The following is a 20,357-nucleotide window of genomic DNA, read 5'->3' as shown; positions in this document are numbered from 1 at the left end:
AGTGGTCTGTGCGTCTGACTAGAGTGAGAGAAGATTTTTCAGAATTTTGAATGTATTAGGTTTTTTTTTTTTTTATTTTTTTTTTTATTTTTTATTTTTAGAGGAAGGGGGTTTTACAATTTTAAATACAATTTTGTTGTAAATGTATCTAATCATTTCATGGAACTAAATTTAAAATTTAAATTTGACTATAATAAAAAAATTTAAAAAATAATTACATTTAATTTTTTTATTATAATAAAAAATTTTTACATAAAATTACATTTTAATTTAAATTAATGGTAAAATTTGTTTTATAATTTTTCTTTCTCTTTTTTTCTTGGCGAGGTGTGTATTAATGTATTAAGGACTCATTTAATTTATTAATTTGAGATTTGTTTTATAATTTTTCTACTCATCTCTAATTTTACCAAACTGTCCTCCATTCATAGAGTATTATTATTTTGAGAGAAAAAAAATTAGCATAATTAGTGTAATAACCGCAAAGAAAAGAAAGTCAAACATTTTTTTTTTATGAAAAGGAAGGAAAGTGAAATTTAAATAATATAAAATAGGTTAATTACATTGCTTTTTTTGAATTTATCGGTGTTTGACGATTAGTATTCAAACATTTAACGGTGCAATTTACCTTCTAAATTAAAAAAGAATTTTAGTATGAACATATTGATTTGATTCTTATAATTTAAAACGAACGAAACTTATATATAAGTGTAATTTAAAAAAATTCTCTTATTGTATCCAACTAAAACTTCTTATAATATGAGTCGTTCGCCACACATGAGAGTGTTTTATCGTAGAATCTCGGGCCTCATTTATTTTACTGATTTGAGTTTAGAATTCGAATTTTATTACAGTAAAAATCTCTTAAAAATAGTCACATCTAATTTTTTTTATTATAGTAAAAAACTCTCATATAAAATCACATTTTAACTTAAATCAACAAACTAAATATGTTATAAAGATGAAATAAAATATTCAATTCAAATATACTTGGATTGGTATTGAAATAGTGGAGTGAGTAGTATGGTACTGGTGAACTGGTTAGAGGGCATTCATTGTAGATGGTTCAGGTCTACCTCTTTTTGTATTTTCTTTTTTATTGAAAGATACTTTCATTAGAAAAGGCCAAAACCGCTAGAGAACACCAGCAGGAGGCACCAAAAACCAGAACAAACCAGAAACAAACAGTAGCAACAGTGGAAAAACCAAAGAAAACAACCAAACCAACAAAAGAAACAGCAACAAAGGCAAAAAGACAACACCCAACAGAACAACCAAAAGCTCGAACCAGCACAAAGGACTAGAAAGTTTGGACTGCAAGCAAAGACTGAGGAAGAAACTGCCGAAGAATCAATCCTTCCACGAGACTTGGTAGAACTCGTATCATGACCGGAACAAAACGGGCAGCATACAGAATCCACATGAAACCTCTGGCCCAACACAACACGCACAGGCAAAATATCCCAGATCAACTGCCACCAAATTCAGTTTCCGGACCTTGTATCAGACCACATCCAACTATCAGGACCCGGCACACAGGGCAGCGCAATACGGCAGATTTTATCAACATCAGATCACCAGGAAGAATAAAAGTCCGCCACCGTGAAAGGACCCATCAGATTTCAATACGCGACATGATTGATCTCCAAACCACCTATAGAGATAGCCACCCCTTTTAAATCTCCCGGAATCAGCTTCCCTCTGAAGTAAACGAGACAAAACGACGCTGCACAACACAAATAAATAAGGGGAAAGCGGATCACCCTGGCGGATACCTCTCGAATTCTAGAGAAAGAAGTGGTTTTTGACTTGAAACCAGAAACGACATGCTTTGTGTAATAGCACCCTGACCTATCCTCAACTCAAACAGTACAATTTTGCCACTGTTTGTTTGGACAACTCACACTGTTCGACAAGATTCAAACATTTGTTCAGAATTCAAATATGTGTTTAAGAATATTGAAGCACAATTTAAACATTAAAAATGTTTAAACTCTTGATTTTTAGAATTTACAACCCTTTAAATTCTAATAATTTGAATTGTTGTAAACAGTTCAATAATTTAAAATTTTATTTTTTCTCTATTTAATTTCAATCTTTAAAAATGTTATAACTTTTTTATTTTAATTTCGATTAAGATGTTTTTTTTAATGTGTTCATATTGATAGTTTTCAATATTTTATTTAAACACAGTTCGGATTTTACTTTTAATTTAAATTACAATTTATTTATATATCTAAATACCGATTTGAATCATAATTAAATCATTACAATTCAGATTCTACAATTCTAACTAAAAAGTTTAAATATCCACATTTTAGTTGTTGAACCCAAAAAAAAAACCCTTTATAAATCCAATTGTGCATATTTCACATGCATATTTAAAGTAAAAAGTTAATATATAATTATGTGCATTAGTCACAAGGTGTGCAATTTACAATTGGGAACTTAGTCCAAAAAACTCTAAAAACTTAAAGATTTTTTCTATCTTTCCCAAAGAAAAATGATACTAGTGTCAAATTGTAGGTAAGCTGTAAAATCTGGGGGATTCCAAAGTCAATATTTGCATATCTTGCAGAAATTCAAGTCCAACTTCTATTGGAGAAAAGTTCAAAATGGTTTTCTGCTGACCCTGGATATTCTCTGTCCTAGTAAAAGCTTCTATGCAAAGTTCAATATTAACGGGTCCTTTTTTCTTGTAATTTAATTAAAATTAAAAAATCATTTTTCCAAAATTGTCATTTTGCTTGCATAATGGACAAAAAGATTAATCTGATTTTAGGTGTTACCCGCTCCTCTCTATAATCTATATTAGTCTGATATTGCCTCTTGCCTTAAAATATATACATATACATATACATATACATACATATAAATATATATTGGGTGTGTTGGAACTTTTCCATCTATGATTTCCTTTATTTTATTTTATTTTATTTTATCATTTATCTCTATCCTTTTTTGTTTTTACTTTTTGTCCCTTTATCATCATAGGAAAAAAGATAAGAAGCTGATAGCCCGTTTATTTTACCGATTCGAGTTTTATTATAGTAAAAAGTTCTTAGAAACAGTAACATTTAATTTTTTTACTACAGTAAAAAACTTTCACATAAAGTCACATATCAACTCAAATCAACGAATTAAACGGATCATGAGTAGGGCTTCAAATATTGGAATACTTTAATAAGATGATGTGAAAGAAAAGAAGGAATGCAACAGAACTCCCTTATCTAATTCAAATGTCTAGCTTGCAGTGTGTGACTTTGGATTACATTTGTCATTAGAATGAGAAAAATATATTAATGAATGTGATCTAACCAAACTAATTAGGGGGTTATTTTGTCAAAAAAGTTTAATATAGTGGGAGTTGGTAGATTGTTTTTATTTGGGACGTTACTCTTACTTGAGGGCTATGACCACAGCCCACATGGGACATTCATCCTACAAAAGAGCAAACAAATAATGACAAAGGGAAAGATGGCCAACCAATACCTCTCGAGCTTTGCACTAATAATTATTGGGTTTGGTTCATCATTGAAACAAACTTTGTTGGGTTTTTATTTTCCTTTTTCTTTTTCCTCAAAAATAGCTCATCACTGTATCTGATAGTGATTTTTACATTGCCCATATATGAATTGAAGAACTAGGCATGCCTCGTGCTTAATTGGTATAAATAGAGTCTCGAACATGTGAACGTTTTGGTTGACTAATTTGGAGTTTTTTCTCCCCATCTTTTATTTGTTTTTGCATTCTTGCATCTTGACAAGTACTAGTCATCGTGTTTAGTTGTATTTTATTGTCTTTCTCACACACCCATGTAAATCATAGGACACTTCAACCATCTCTTGTAACTAAAAGCATACCTTAAACTATATATGAAATAATAAAATGGTATCACACACGCATGTGATGTACAATTCTCAACTGTTAGATTTAAATTGAATGACAATTATTATGTATTTATTAATCTTATAAAAGTTTGATCATGTGATCTGATTGTTTTAAATTGTGTTATTTTAATATGATTTTTTTTTAATATACGGGAGAATTCTCATTACAATAATCAATACTTATTTGTAAACCCTTTTAATATTTATTTACTTAATTGGTAATTGCAAAGTCTTTACTTGTGCTACATCACAATGATTGAGTTCCCACATAATCTTTCAAAAATCTAAGACCCATCTTGCATAAAAGGGTTCTCGAATAATTCCTTCTTTAATGATGTCAAAGTCATCTCCATTTGCGACTCGCAATAAACATGGCAAGGATTCATGTGGAAGCAGTAGAATCAAAGGCTATGAAAACCCCACGTTCCTACCACTTTGATATAGATCGAGTCGAGTATAGGGCTGAAGAATGTAGTGCCCGTCCGCAAGGCAATTTTGTCAACAAGGGCGTGCTTGTGCAATTTACACTTACATATATATATATATATATAGGATATGTGTGTGTATGTATGTATATATATATATATGAGCTTCTATGCCTTCCCAACAGCACATATATATATATATATATATATATGAGCTTCTATGCCTTCCCAACAGCACATATTGTTAGCAGTTTTCAAACTTGGGATATAATGGATTTGTACTTTTGTCCATAAAGAAAGTGCGTAAAATGTCCAAAAGAGCTTTTAGGACCACGATTTCCTAATTTTCCCTATCATTTGTGCACCTTTACTTTGCCCATCATTTTGGACGTTTTCTTTGACCCATTATCTACATGCCCTTTTGTTGTCCCAAATCTTATTAAACGATGCATTACAATGAGAAAACTCTATACTAATGGAATCTTCTTTGAATTGACTTGTCTTTTATCCTTTCTTACAAAAGCTAATCCATCTCTTGGCCAAAAGCAAAAACAGACACACTGAAAAGAGAAATTGATCTTTCTTTATTGTCAAAAATTCCACAGTTCAATCCATACCAAAATTCAACCCAAACCACATGTAAGTAGAAATAAATTCAATATGAAAACTAAAATGGCGACCATATGAAATCTAGTGTCTGTATGAGACTTGGAGTGTTTGTGCCTATGACAATCATGTAGGGTCCACTCCCCTATCCCAAGTCTAACCTAAACAAAAACATAAATTAAAGTATTTTCTTATAAGTGCAGGACTATATTATAAAGTAGAAAAAGAAAGCACAAATGTGACTAGTTGATGATGATCACAATTTTCATCCGTTTGCATGTAAGTTTGTGTTTGGATTCACTTAATTGTGCAGAATAATATAAGAAAGGTATTGCACTTTGACACCACTTTACTATATATATATATATATATATATATGTGTGTGTGTGTGTGTGTCAAGATTGATAGGTCGTTGAGTGTCACTTTCATGGAGGAGGTCTTGTCTGTTTTGGGTGGATTTTAGGAGTTTTATCCTTTTTGACCATTTGACACAACCAAATTGGCTAATGTTGTGATCAAATCGGTTCAACAAATTGTAACCTCTCAACCAAGGCCTTACACGGAAGATTGTTTTTGTTGATTTGGTAATGTCTAGCGCAAATGTGACTTCTCGGACAATTTTGGAATAGTTGAAGGTTGAAATTGATGGACAAATTCAAGAAGAAAATTAGGGAGTTGTCCCCACTTAACTTGCTTTTTTAGTCTAGTTTCTCTCTTAAAATTGCCTATTTAAATTGATATATATCGTGAGAAAAGTAGAGCCAAATCTTAACAATATTTTAAAAACTGCATGAATCTTCATATGTACCTCTATCGAGTGGACATTCCTCTAGATTTTCCAAATTCGACGGTGAGCAAAAGAACATGAACAATAGTAATATAGTTCATATAATGACCTTCTGAGCATGAGTTTAGTTGTGGGCTGAGCGGGTGAATTAGAAGAGCACTTGTAGAGAGTTAGAATTGAAATTTAACACTTCTAGAGCTAGAAATAAAATTTATGATTTTGTAATATATATATATATATATATATATATATATACACTTAGATGATTTTCACATCAAAATAATAGAAATGAATAGCTAGACTTCAAAAATGGTATACAAAGGGAGAAAATAGTAAATAGCAGATTTAGTTTCAAATAACAAATTTTAAAATTATTTAAAGTGAATAACAGTTTACCGTGTAAATATTTTATTTACAACTAGTAAAAAAAAATTTCTACATAATTTTTCTTTTTAAAACTGGTAAAAAGATTTTTTTTCCACGTAAATAAAGAATTTTTACTATTTAAATTATTTTTTATTAGTCATAAATAAAATATTTATGCGGTAAATTATTATTATTTACTTTAAATAATTTTAAAATATGATATTTAGTTTAGTTTAGTAAATTTTACTACAATTTTCTACCGGCGTAATTTACGTTAGACTGAGAACACTAATCTCAGGCCTACTTAAGTCCCGTTCACTTCGCGGATTCGAGTTTTCAATTCGAGCTGAGATGTGACATTTTCTGAGAGCTTTTCACTGTAGCAGAAAAAGTTAGATGTAATATTTTTTGAGAGCTTTTTACTGTAGAAACTTAAAACTGAAAACTCGAATCGGTGAAATGAACGAGGCCTTAACAACCCTGATACCTAACTATGGGCTTAGTTGAATCCCAACCCATTTCAACGTACGATTTTGGACATGCAATGGAGGCCCATTAATTAATATGATGTAAGGGCCCTCAAGCGAGTTAATCTTTTTTGGTTTTGAAGAATTCTGTGATTGGATATGAAAAAAATAAAAATAAAGACTAGTGATGTACAATTTTCAATCATCATATCTCATAATATTCACGTATAGTTAGAAAAAATATTATGATATTTCAATGGAACTTGAGTATCTTATTAGATAAAAATGAAATAAGCTGCACTTTTGCTATGCGGGGCAATACTAAAAGTGACAATCAATTTTCATCTAATAATTTAGTTCGTTAATTCAAAATTTTTAATTTGAATTGATACGTGACTTTATATAAGCGTTTTTTATTGTAACAAAAAAATTACATGTGATTGTTTCTAAAAAAATTTTACTATAGTAAAACTCGAATTGGCAAATTTTAAAGGGAGAAAGAGGAAAATAGGCCAAGATTTGAGATGAATTAAAATTAATAAACCAATAGTTTACTTAAGTTAATAAATAGGCCAAATTACTATTTTCGTCCATAACTTGTCTGGTTATGAACAATAACTTGACAAGTTATTGTCCATAATTGTCCATAATTTGTCTAGTTATGAACCATAACTTGACAAGTTTGTCCATAACTTATCTGGTTATGAACCATAACTTGACAAGTTATAGCTTATTAATTTTTATAACTAAAAATTAGCCTATATACTTTCTTAAGCTTTTCATATTGGCCTATTTTCTACTATTTTCTAATTTTAAATTCAAATTGGCAAAATGAACGGGCCCTAAAACTGATTCCTTTCTTTCTTTATATTTATGAAGTCCTTTTCAGTGCTAAAACTGTCATCACAAGGAAAACTGGCTTCTTCCGATTATTTGCATTTGCATTGTATATAGGTTTACCTGGCTGAATTTCTATTTCATTTTCTGTATTGGTAACTGCAAGTTTTTCTATACACCAGCAAATAGATTGTGACCATTGATGTTACTTCACTAATTATAAGTTAAACCTATTTACAATTTATTTTCAGAAGCTTTCTTTTTGGCTGGACCAACGTGAGCTCCAAATAAATCATTTAATAATTTACAATCATTTCTTTTTGGCTGAATTTCTATTTTTTTTTTAACCTTAGAGCTATAACAGAAATTATCTATTATGTATATTTTTTAATTTAATGTGATTATGTAAGAATTATACTTTTATCATAAGATATTTGTTGTTTTAATTATTAGATTAACTTTTCAACATTATGAACCTTAAAAAATCAGACCATTAAAAAATAATAAAAAATGCAGTGAATAGCGAGAATTTGGTTAAAATAACCAAGTGAAAAAGTAAAATTAGGAAAATGACTTTTTAATTTTAATTTTATTTATTTTCAGAGAAAGTGAAAGTTCACCGCCGGAAGTAAAAGTTCACCGCCGGAATCAATGGCGCCTCCACTCCTGCAAAATCTCTAGTCGCTATATATATCAATATATACATAGATAGGGAGAGAGAAGAGGGATCAAAGCGCAAACCATTTAGAGGCAAAGCCTCGGCCCAAGAGTCCATCCAACATCTCCGATCGCACCTTTTTCCCAAACTCACCAACTGTAAAACTCAAACGACTCAAAATCCAACCGAAGAAGACGAAGAAGAAGAAGGAAGAAGAAAATTTGGTTAAAATAAATAAAAAATGTAAACCTCATTCGTAAGAGGAAAAAAAGAAAAAATCATTTTATAAATAAAAATTTTTAAAAAGTTATTTTACTAATAAAATTTTCTTATTGAGTTATTTTTATAAAAGCCTCGTGAATAGCATATTTTTAACCCCTAATTAAAGTAAATAGCATATATTTTTAATGTTGATAAGTTATAGGATATCTTTATTATTAATATTCTAAAATAAATTTAAATTTCCAATTTTACCCTCTAGGCTTTCTTTCTCTCTTTCTCTAACAAATTTCCTCAGGCTCTCTCTACCGTCTCTCTCTATAGCCTCACTCTACTTTCTCTGTCACGGCAGATTCAGCCACGACAGTGAAGAGGGCGGCTTCCGACCGCCGATGCAGCTTAGATTCTCTCTCTTCTCCCCACGTCCCTCTCTCTCCTGACCGGAACAATAATGACTGAAGATCTGGAACGACGACGATGGAAGATCGGGAACATCACCGTCTTAAGCAGACGTCACGTCGGGAGTCTCAGATGATCGGGAAGTTGAGGGTCGCGAAATCTTCTCCGTCGAGGATCTCGACCTAGATGGGCGACTCGTCTTCTTCAGCCGTCAAGAGCAAGGATCTAGATCGGCGACTCGTCTTCTCCGGTGTCGTCAAGAGCAAATCTCGCCAATGTGCTCTCTCTCTCCCGCCGATCTGCTCTCTCTCGCACTGATCTGCTCTTTACGGGTTCAAGATTCATGGGTTTGTTGCTTTGTTTCTTGGATTGTTTTTGAAATTAGCAATATTTGATGATCAGGAGATCGATTTATTCAGAACAATTCCTTCTTCAATATATGAGAGATTAATAATATTTGATGTCTGATGTCTGATTCACATAACCCTGAAGCATGTGGTCAAATGTTGATGAGGTTGCATGGAGATTTGATCTTTGTCCTTTCTATGTATCCTTCTATACTTGTAGAACAAACGATAACTAATGTGAAGATCCTGTGGTCTTCAAATCACTAGAATAGAAAGTAGAAACATATGTTTTTTATTTTTTTTATAAGCAAACTTTCTTTTTCGGATTTGTGCCTTTCTGCTGATCCCTTTGTGTTTATGGTTTCTTTATAACTGTTTTGTTTTTTATTCATGCTGTTAGTGATATCATATTTAGGTAACTATGGGATATAGGATATACACATAACTATCATATTTTACTTGGTATTTACGAGTAGTATCATATTTTATTTTTGTAATTACAATTTTAAGTTGGGTAAATACTTTAGTACTTATAATATTGAATATGATAAATACTGTATATATCTACTAAAGATACTATAGTAGTTATAAGTTTGAATTTGATTAATACTGTATTTACCTGTAAACACTTTAGTAATTATAATTTTAAATTTGGTAAATATAATATTTATTTGTAAATATTTTAGTAACTATAATTTTGAATATAATAAATATTGTATTTATCTGTAAATACTTTAGTAGTTATAATTTAAAATCTATGATATTTACCAATAAATACGGTATTTATCAGTATATAATGTGTTTAACGGTAGTCGGAGTCGGTGATTAGATCTTCAGATAAATATGATATTTACTAATAAATACAGTATTTATCAGTAAATACAATGTTAAACAGTGCGCCGAAGTCAGTAGCTAAAATTTTGTATACGGTATTTATCAATAAATAATGTGTTTAACGGTAGCCGGAGTTGGTGACCAGATCTTCAGATAAATATAATATTTACCAATAAATACAATATTTATCATTAAATACAATATTAAACAGTGCGCCAAAGTCAGTGGCTGAATTTTCGTATAAATATGATATTTACTAATAAATACGGTATTTACCGATAAATACAGTGTTAAACGGTTGCCGGAGTCGATGGCTGAATTTTCAGATAAATATGACTTTACTAATAAGTACGATATTTACCGATAAATACAGTGGTTAACAGTCGCTGTAGTCGGTGACCGATCTTCGGATAAATATGATATTTACTAGTAAATAAAGTATTTATTAATAAATATAGTGTTAAACGGTCGCCGGTGTCAATAGCCAAATTTTTTAATAAATATGATATTTACTAATAAATACAACATTTACTAATAAATACATTATCAAACGGTCTTGTGAGTCGGTGTCTTAATTTTTAGATAAATATGATATTTATTAATAAGTATGATATTTATTGGTAAATACGATATTTACCTGTAAATACAGCGTTAAACGGTCGTCGAAGTTGGTAGTTAGCTTTTCAAGTAAATATGGTATTTACTAGTAAATACAGTATTAAATGGTAAATGAAGTATTTACTAGTCAATATATTGTTAAACGGTCGCCGGAAAATAGTCACCGGTCGCGAAAAAACGGTCACATGTTGTCAAAAAATGATCTCTGGTCACCGGAGCTAGCCATGGTAGACTTGACTATAATCTATCTATTTTTAAAAATATGCTATGATATACTATTTTTTAAAAATAAATGTTTAGAGAGAGGGGTGCGGTAGAAAAGGAGGTTTGGGTGTATTTTTAAATTTTTAATAATGTTTAAAACTTAAAATATCAAATTATGCTATAATTTATTATTTTTTAAAAATTATGTTATAATTTATTAATCACTTTACAAATTATGTTATTTCTCTCTTTTATTCCTCAAAAAAGTAGTCTAACTCTTCAAATAGCAGTACCCATCGAGAGGATAAAAATGGAGTTTCTACTGTATGAGTTGCCTACACAGTTGGGAACCTAACTTTGAAAGTCAGGTCTATCATAATGGTTTTGAATACAATAGCCCAAGAAACTTGTGATTTAGCTTAAGTTTTAGATTTGTCACAGTCAAAGTTGTCAAACTATTACATATGATCTTGGAGTAGGGATCTTGAGACAGCTATATCCTGGTATTGCTTATTTGGTTTTCGGTGAGAGAGATCCAACATTTAGTGGTTGGGAGAGTAAACCATATCTAGCCACAAAAGTCATATACCATTATCAGATATGAGAGTGGAGAGCACTTCAAACTATATATATATATATATATATATATATATGGACGAGTTTTATATCATATATGGAGAATATTTACTTCTAGATCTCTTGTATGTGTTGGTTTGTACTGGGCTCACCCTGTTGGTACCTCGGTTGTGGCTTTGTATTTATTGATTTCACTTAATAAATATTATTTCATTGTATACGATAATGAAATAAAATAAAAGAAAGAAAAAAGAACACAATGGATCAAAAAGATGCAACATGATGCGCCACAAAAAAAAAAAAAAAAAAAAAAAAAAAAAAAAAAAAAAAAAACAGGAATATTTGGAAAATTTTATTGGAGGAAATGACCAAAGTGAAATGATGAAAGAACTATTACAATTTTTCTTTTGTTTTTATTTTGTATATTATGTAGTTATTGATTGCTCATCGCTTTCTCAATATCATTCACATCAACATCGACTACACTTTTGCTAAAAACTATCATGATAACCTAACATATTAACTAACACAATGAATAGCATTGAAGAGATATGATTGCTATTTCTCTTTAAGAAAAAATAAAAAATAAAAAATCAACCACTACAATGAAGAACATTGAAGAGATATATAATGTTTTCTATCTATTTCTCTAAAAATGAAGACAAAATGGAAAATGTTGTGAAGATACGACGGCTTAGTTGGTCACCTAATCTGCAAGTCCTGAAAGTTTGCTCAAAACAATCAGTGAACCCAAATACCAACGGTTGATTATCAATATTTATTTATTTATTTTTGGTAATGAATATTGAACGGTTGGTAATTGTTAATCTAACGCAAATCTGACTCGAAAGTGCAAGTTTCTGAAACCTTTTTACGTCATAGAATAGAATATTTGACCATTTTACTTGCCGTTCAATCTGTCTCCAAGGAATCCCTTCCATTTTTTTTTTTTTGAACTTTTTTATAAAACTAAGAACAATATTGGAACTTTTCATTTATTAATTAATTAATTTATTCTTATTATTTTTTAAATTTAGGGGTTGGGAAATTCGGACTCTTCACATCAACCTTTTTTAAAATTTTTTAGTGAGTAAAGCATTTTCTTGCTTTTAAGTTGCCAATTTTTATCATGTCACAACAATTTTGCACATTCATTGTATAATAAAATTTTGACCAGATTCAAAGTAACATGCATTGTAAATAATCCTTTTTTTTTTTTTTTTTTTCCAAATAAAAAAATACATTTGAGATTTTCCAAAAGCTAATGCATAGACGAAGTACCATTCTTGGTTATTGGTTTAATAAAAACCAAATGAATGTCCATCAAATGTCTCTCTCTTATGCAAGCAAGCACCCAAATTTTTTAGATTTGTTTTCATTTCTCAATAATAGTAGCTTTCTACTTGGAATAATATAATATTACAAAAATATTCAGCATCTTCTTTCTATATGTCTTCTTTTACATTTTCCTAACCATATAATATATCCTAAACGTATGATGGTATGACCATTCAAATCTAATCCTATCAACTATGGACTTCTTGAAAATAATATATATTTGTCGGTGTGTACACTGCTTGACCGCATGCAAAGTTGTATACATTATACATTATACATATATAATTAAGATAATTGAGCTCACTATTATTTAATAATGTGACACAATTGAATATCGTTAAAAAGTAATAATCAACTTATTGTTATTCTTATCAATGATGTTTTGCAATGCTATTGTCATCGATGATATAATTGTATATTTTTTTAATGATATTCAAAAAAATCTCAGCAAATAAGGCATAACATTAATGTTATTGTTATCATTAATATTGTTTTTAGAGTCCTTCAACTTTCCGGGATACGCTTTTCTCTTTCGATTGTTTGAGTATGTTTTCCATGAAAAAAATAAGACAAAATTCTAATTATTTGGAAATAAACTACAAGTAAAATTTTCGTAATTGAATTATCGTATTTATGAGTAAAATCTCTGCGAATAATAATCTTCAAGAAGAATAAAAATCAAATGACTATTTTCATTTATATTAAAAATCGAACACAAAATAAAATAAAAATAAAATAAAATAAGAGAAACGGTCATGTGTGTACAATTCGCAAAATTCGTGCATGTTAGATAATAAATTAGGTCAAACATACACCGTTAGATCTACTGACTAATTCCCCGCGGTATTTGATCGAGCAACGAGCGAACAAATCTATGCCGGCACGAAGGGGCGGACGATCTTCGGCGGCTCGTAGGAGAAGGGAGCTGCCGGGTGCGCCCTGCCACTTCTTGAAGACGACGACCGGCGGCTTGTCGGAGTCGGCGTCGCGAGATTTATTGTCGGCCGTCCGATCGAGCGGCTTGGAGTTCGGCGGCGGCGGAGGCGATGAGGGAGAGGCGAGCGGAGAAAGGAGAGGGATGGCGACGTTCCAGTCAGAGACGGGGCTGATCTGAAGCGAAGCCGGCGCGCGGCGCTGGAGCCGGCTGGGTTGGCGGCGGGCGCCGGCGACGGAGATTGGTCTGGATACATCTGCCATGGATTTTGATTGGATTTAGAGAGAGAGAGAGAGAGAGAGACGTTTGTGTGCGTGTTTGGGTGTTGGTTTTGGGAGAGAAATAGGGGAAGAGTGAGGATATTTTATATGAGGGGGGGAGAGGCATGTGGTGCGCACGGTTCAGTCAGAAAAGGGAATGGCGTTGAGCTGTCCCTGTTCCTACACGGCTTCGGCTTGGCTGCCTCTTGCTATCAGTTTGCTGGGATTCTTTAGGGTAGAATCTCATAAAGTGCTTCATCGGTGAAGTATTGTTTTTTTAATTGTTTAATTATTTTTTTAACTGTTAAGTTTGTGTACGTATTAAAAATTTATAGTACACCATACATAATTATTTTTTTTTACAGAGCTGACCGTTAATCTAACGGTAAAAATAATAATACTACGTCAGTAGAGCCTTTTTTGAGGTTCCACCATAAAAAATTTCTTATTTTAGTCTTAATTTTTTTTTTCATTGATTGAGTGTTAAAAATAGGTTGAGTTTAGGGCTAAAACTAAAAATATAGATTGATTAATCAAGGTTAAGTTTAAAATATTCTATAAGTTTAAAATATTTTAAAGTTGAAAAGAAGTATGATTAATGGTAAAATTTAGGAGCCAATTATAGGATTAAACCTTTTTCCCCCTTAATTGGTGGCTTGGCGCAAATGGTATTGCCATTCTTTAGTAAATGACCATTTAGTCATCTATATTTTGGATTAATTACAAAAACTTTCCTTGAGTTATACCCTTTTAACCATTTACCTTTTGATCTTTAAAACATAACATCAATTCTCTCTGAATAATGAAATATTAACAAAAAAAGTCTTATCTGTTAGGTTTTTAACTGAAATTGACATTTAATTTGTTATTTTGATAATTCTATGATTTAGAATTCAATTTGAATTTAAACTAATTTAAAATATTTAAAAAAACTTAATAAATTTTTTTTATTCTATAAAAAAAATCATAAAATTTGTAACTTACCTTCAATCAATAATGGATGTATTATAATTAAAAGCTCAAATTTAAATTAGTTTTAAATTCAAACTAAAATTTAAACCATAAAAAGCTATCAAAATAATCCAAAATAACAAATTAAATGTCAAATTCTATTTAAAAAAACTTAACGAAGATGATTTTTCGTTAACATTTTATTATTCAGGGGAAACAGATGTTACGTTTTAAAGATTGAAATGCAAAGTATTACGAGGGTTATAGCTTAGGAGAGTTTTTGTAATTAATATTATTATTTTGACAATTTTTTTTACTAAAAGATTGAATTTTGACAGTTAAGTATTTAAGTCCTTAAACTTTTAATTTTGTAATAAAAATACTTATTATTAGCTAATTCTTTTTAAATTAACTCTTGAAAAAAAAAAAAAGCAACCTAGAAAACCTTAAAGAGGGAGGGAGTGATAAAAAAGAAAAGGAAGGTTGAAACAACCGCGGCCTACAAGTTATCGTTCTCTTTGCCATGAGCTCGTGACCACCATCATCAAAATTATGGTTTCGTTCGTTTCACCGATTTGAGTTTTTAGTTCTAAGTTTCTATAGTTAAAAACTCTTAAAAAATGTCGCATCTAACTTTTTCTGCTACAGTTAAAAACTCTCAGAAAATGTTACATCTCAGTTCGAATTGAATATTTAAATCTGCGAAGCGAATGATGCCTATGTCAATCGACACAAGTTGGCACGTCGGCTTTGCAAGCTCCTCAATATCTTTGATCTCTTTGAGTGGGACAGAACCTTTTGGTGCCGCTTGCGATTTTCGACCTCTCCATGCTCCTTAAAGACGTTCATCAGTGTCTTGGCTTTTAAGTGACAACCCAAGTCATAGGGAAACTAAGAACAGAGACTAAAGAAATTATGCTATATTATTTTCATCTATTAGCCTTAGCACTTAAATAATGCACAGCACAGATAATTTGTTATGTTTAACACCTGCACCAATTTGTCCATGTTTGCCATTACATTAAAAGATCATAGACTTAATTATCGAATTGAAAAAAAAAAATTTGAAAGACTAAATGATCAGTTGCTAAGAAGTTTAGGGTTTATGTATATATATGCTTAGAAAAAAGATAGTTGAAGATAAATAAGAAGAACAAGGGGATTACTATGTAATTTTTTTTAGAGTTCTAGGGGTATTTTGGCATTTTAAAAAGATAGATTTTAAGAAAAATACGGATTTCATTACCTTTAAATGAGGTGTCAAGGAGGGAAAAAAAATCGAATCAAGGGAGGTATTATTGTAATTAAATCAAATTAAAGGGTGTTAGTGTCTCTTAACCAAAATAAAAGGGTGTTAATGTAATTGTTTATTAGATGGGGAAAATGTAATTGAATGAGAAAAATCTACATCTCAATTATTGAAGACTTCAAGATTTACTATTAAGGACTATTATGCTGTTAATCTCAATCACAATTCTCAAGTTTTCAATCCTCCATGGCCTCCTGAGGCTAGCTCAAATGGTTGGGTGTATAAGTGTGTGTATATCCATCAAAATTTAAACTTTAATAATTTTATTTTTTGAATAAAGTGATAACCATAAACCCCATACCGTATTAAAAAAAAAAAAAAAAAAAAAAACAGGGTTTTATATATTTTAGTGGCTGCGTTAACAAAATATATGGCAAAGCAGTTTGCAGGAAAGCTTCTATCCTTGTGAAAACTAACTTGAATAGCATGTCGTCTAAAATAACTAATATGGAACCTAACTTTTATCCTCCCTCCCGGCCCTACTTTCAAAGATTCAACCTTGACTATCAATAACTTTGTGAATTCTTATTCATCACATTTTGCGCATGTGGCAATGGCATAAAGCCTTATTCTTTAGACGGTGTATTTCCCGCCCCCAAAGTAAAACTTCTTGATTATATAACTTTAGATTAATCTTACAAATAGTCTCTGAAGTTTATTCTCTGTCGGAGTCCGGTTCAAAAAGTTGACGTGTCGGGGGTTAACATGCGTAAGCACGCGGTTCGTCAGAAGCGGATATGATGTGACCGAGCTTCAAAGTGGATGATGATGGCGTGACCTCCGACGAAAAAATGGAGTCAGTTAAGCCCAAATTAGGTCGAAGGACGCGTGTTCTAGGACCCTCTTTGTTGTCGAAATGACGAAGATGCCCTGCAAAATATGTTAGAGAATCCGCAAAAATAAATAAAAAAACTCCGGAGATGAAGAATGGTGGGAGGTGCGACCAAGTAGTTGATGGAGATGGAGAAAAGGAGGATGAAGGTGCCTTGGTAGAGCAGTGCTCTGGAGACAAGCGTGGGTTGCTCCAGGAGCGAAGGTGGTGACTCAAGTGGTGGATAAGGCTTGGAGGATAGTGAGAGTGACATTAGTGAGGTGGATAAGGCTCTAATGAAAAGAACTCCATGAACAAAGTGTGTTGCTCTGGGAATGAGAATGGCGCTCGTTGCACTTGCTCTGACGATGAGCGGAAGTGACCCCAAAAATGAAGACTTGGACGTTGCCTGAAAATGTATGAAGAAACTTCAAAAAGTTTTAGGATGGTGGTGGAAATGGATCGAAAAGTGTTTTGAAAAAGGTTTTTAAGGCTGTCAACACTTGGATGCTTTAAAGGACTTTGAAGAGCTTGAAGAACCTCAAGTCTCTCTAGCAAGAGACTAAAGAAGTCTAAAGAAAAGGTAATATGAGGATAAAAGTAGTGGCTAGTGCAGATGGTGGATTCGCCCCTAGAAATGAAGGAGATGTGGGGTATTTATAGGTGAAATTGGTAGGATTTTAGCGGCAGCTCCAGAGGTTCATACGGTGTGCTCTGATTGATGCCTGCACAAGCAATCCTGATGGTGCAAAGCCTTCTGACACCTTTCCGGAGTTGAAGAGGAGATTAGCTGAAATAGAATGAAGACTTATGGGAACTTGCTCTAGGGGTGAATTAGCGGCGCTTTGAAGGAAGCATGCATAAGCGATCCAAATGGAGCAAAGTCATCAGAAGCCTTTTTGAGATTGAAAAAGAGCTGGTCCGGAAATAGAAAGCGAGGTTCGTGGTTGCTGCTCCAAAGCCCAATCGGCGGCGCTCTGAAGGAGAACTGCACACACAATTTCCTTTAGAGCAAGGTGATCAGGTGACTTTCCGGATTGACAAAGAAAAGACCCAAAAATGGCAAGACTTGGAGGCAAAGTTCCGGATTTGGAGCTGAAGTGAAAAGTTCCAAGGTCGAAATTCTCAAGAGTGTTTGACTCAACTTTGTGCTCCGTTGACTTCCTCTTTCGGAGGTCTGATCACATGTCAGACCTTATCAGAGATGGTTTATATGATATTGGCTAAGCAGTCGTCATGTTGGCTCTGACATGAAAGTTGCTCCAACGGTGAGCATGCTCCAGACGAAGGCCGCTCCGGGTGAAGCTACTTCAAAAGGTGAGCACGCTACAGATGAAGATTGCTCCGATGATGAGTTGGGCAAAAAGAAGTCCAAAAGAAGGATGCCTGATACGGAAGCATACTTGGATATGAAGAGGATGCTTTAGGAGACATGCCTGCTACAGAGGGAGCCTCCATTAGGCATGTCTAGAGCGGGTAGAGCCTCTATTGGAGTCAAAATATTGATAATCAACCTTGACGAAGAAAAAGATGTTCTAAGGTTTGGACTTAGAAATTTTGGGTTTCTAAAAGGACGGAAGGAAGGCTTTTTTTAAGAATTCTCCATCACTCATTAGTATTTAATCTGATTAATTTTAAAAACCCCCCAAGTGGGATTCAAATTGGATTGAATTAAACGACAAACGGGCCTATTTGATCACATATGGCCCACCAAACCACAACCCACAGAAGTTCCCCGAGTGTGACTTGAGTCCACGAAGCGAGCCCAATAACGTCGCGTGACGCCATGATTTGGCTTGGACCCTTAAATGGACTTGGTACAAAATCGGGTATCAACACTCTCAATTCCATTTTTATTCTTGACTTTATACAATTGGTTCCTAAGACTTTATCTTATTTCAATTTCGGTCATTCTGTCAATTAGTTGTTAAATATTTAATAGAATATGTGTAAATTAAGGACTAAAATTAGAAAAAACTAAAATTTAGAGACTATCTATGTAATTCACTTTTTTATGTTTTATTTTAATCCCTAAATTATATATGTTTTTAATTTTAACCCATAATTTATAGATATTCTGTCAAATATTTAACACCTAACTAATAAAAAGATTAAAATTAAAACAAAATAAAATTTTAAAAATCAACTGTGAAACGTTTAAAAATGAAGGACCAAACTAGAATTGTGGGTAAACCTATGTGACTTTGTGGGATTAATCTTACGACCTTTATTTGGGTTAGTTTGGACTGAAAAAGGGATTTTTAATAGGACCTGCCCATTTTAAATTTTTAATGATATGATATGTGATTGTGAAATCTTAACAAAACCGTTAAAATTACAGTATTTACTGATAATTAAAAAGGAGGTGGTCTTTTGGGACAATTCCATTCCATTCAACTTTTTCAAGCCGAGCCAAAAGATAAAAAGCTGAAACCCAGCCAAGAATGAACAACCTTCACCCAACTGAAAAGTAACATAGAGCCGAAAGAGCATCATATTCCTAGTGGTCAAAGGCTGAGTTTTGTGGGACCGAAACCCACTTGAAACCGTGGGGGACTTCTTCTTCCCGAAGAGTTTTTCTAAAATGACCCCTTCCCTTTCAAGTTTTAGCTTTCACCGCCGGTTTTTGACCCTCATACGGAAAATGCTTCTAATAGACGTCACGAACGTCGACGTTTTAACCAGCAACCACACGTGGCAACATCTCAGCCCTCCTTGTTTCAACCGGAATCTAACGGCAGAAACTTTTCTTGCGTGGTCAATTGTGAGCCTTAGAGAACCAAGTTTGTGGACACGTGTCTCGATTGTATTGTCCTTATCCGCATTGTCGTTAAGTAGAATTTTATGGACCATCCCCAACCAATCAACGATGCGGTCAAACTACAAACGAGTCAAGGATATAACCGTCTTTTTCCAGAATATTCCAATGGTCTGTTACTTTTTTTTTTCTTTTTCTTTTTTCTTTTTTCAGATCTCTCTTTTAATTTGTTAAATGACAAGAATTTAGAACTTAGGGAAAACAAAATACTGAAGAGTAATTAGTTGGTAAAATATTATTTTTTAACAGTTTTATTCACACTCTTAATAAAAGTATCAAAAGATCAACGTGTCAATGATAAAAATATCAAAATTACTACTTATAATAAGTTTGTAAAAAAAATGGTGCCATTTTTAGCAGTAAAAAACAATGAGACAAATTATATTCTTTAAAATGTCAAATCGGAAATTAATCCTAAAGTGAATTAGCCAAATAAACAAATCACTGTTTCTAGTCAAAAGTGTAGATATGATCAGGACGAGTTAAGCTTTGAATTTATATCATTGGTGACGACAAAATTTACAAAATTGGGCTCTTCTTCAAAACCCAGAACAAGACATGAAAAGCCGCAGTTGCATACCTAAATGAACCCAGCTGTACATAAATATGTACCATAAAATCCATCCTCATCAACCCAAAAAAAAAAAACCGAGTAGAAAAGAGATAAATTAGCAGAATGGTTTGGAAATTAAACAATAAATAT

General features: G+C 32.2%; 1 protein-coding gene across 1 annotated transcript; it reads right to left on the bottom strand.

Annotated features, from left to right (window-relative positions):
• Positions 1 to 13,371: 13,371 nt before the first annotated feature.
• Positions 13,372 to 13,835, bottom strand: LOC21391519 (uncharacterized protein At4g14450, chloroplastic). The gene is given in 2 exon segments (XM_010105757.2): positions 13,372 to 13,509; positions 13,511 to 13,835. Coding segments are annotated over 2 exon segments (324 nt in total). The 5' UTR covers positions 13,769 to 13,835; the 3' UTR covers positions 13,372 to 13,443.
• Positions 13,836 to 20,357: the final 6,522 nt, after the last annotated feature.

The sequence above is a fragment of the Morus notabilis genome, unplaced genomic scaffold, assembly GCF_000414095.1.
Source record: "Morus notabilis unplaced genomic scaffold, ASM41409v2 Scaffold606, whole genome shotgun sequence".
NCBI lineage: Eukaryota > Viridiplantae > Streptophyta > Magnoliopsida > Rosales > Moraceae > Morus > Morus notabilis.
Note: the sequence above shows the minus strand (reverse complement) of the source record. Positions and strands in the feature narration are given on the sequence as shown.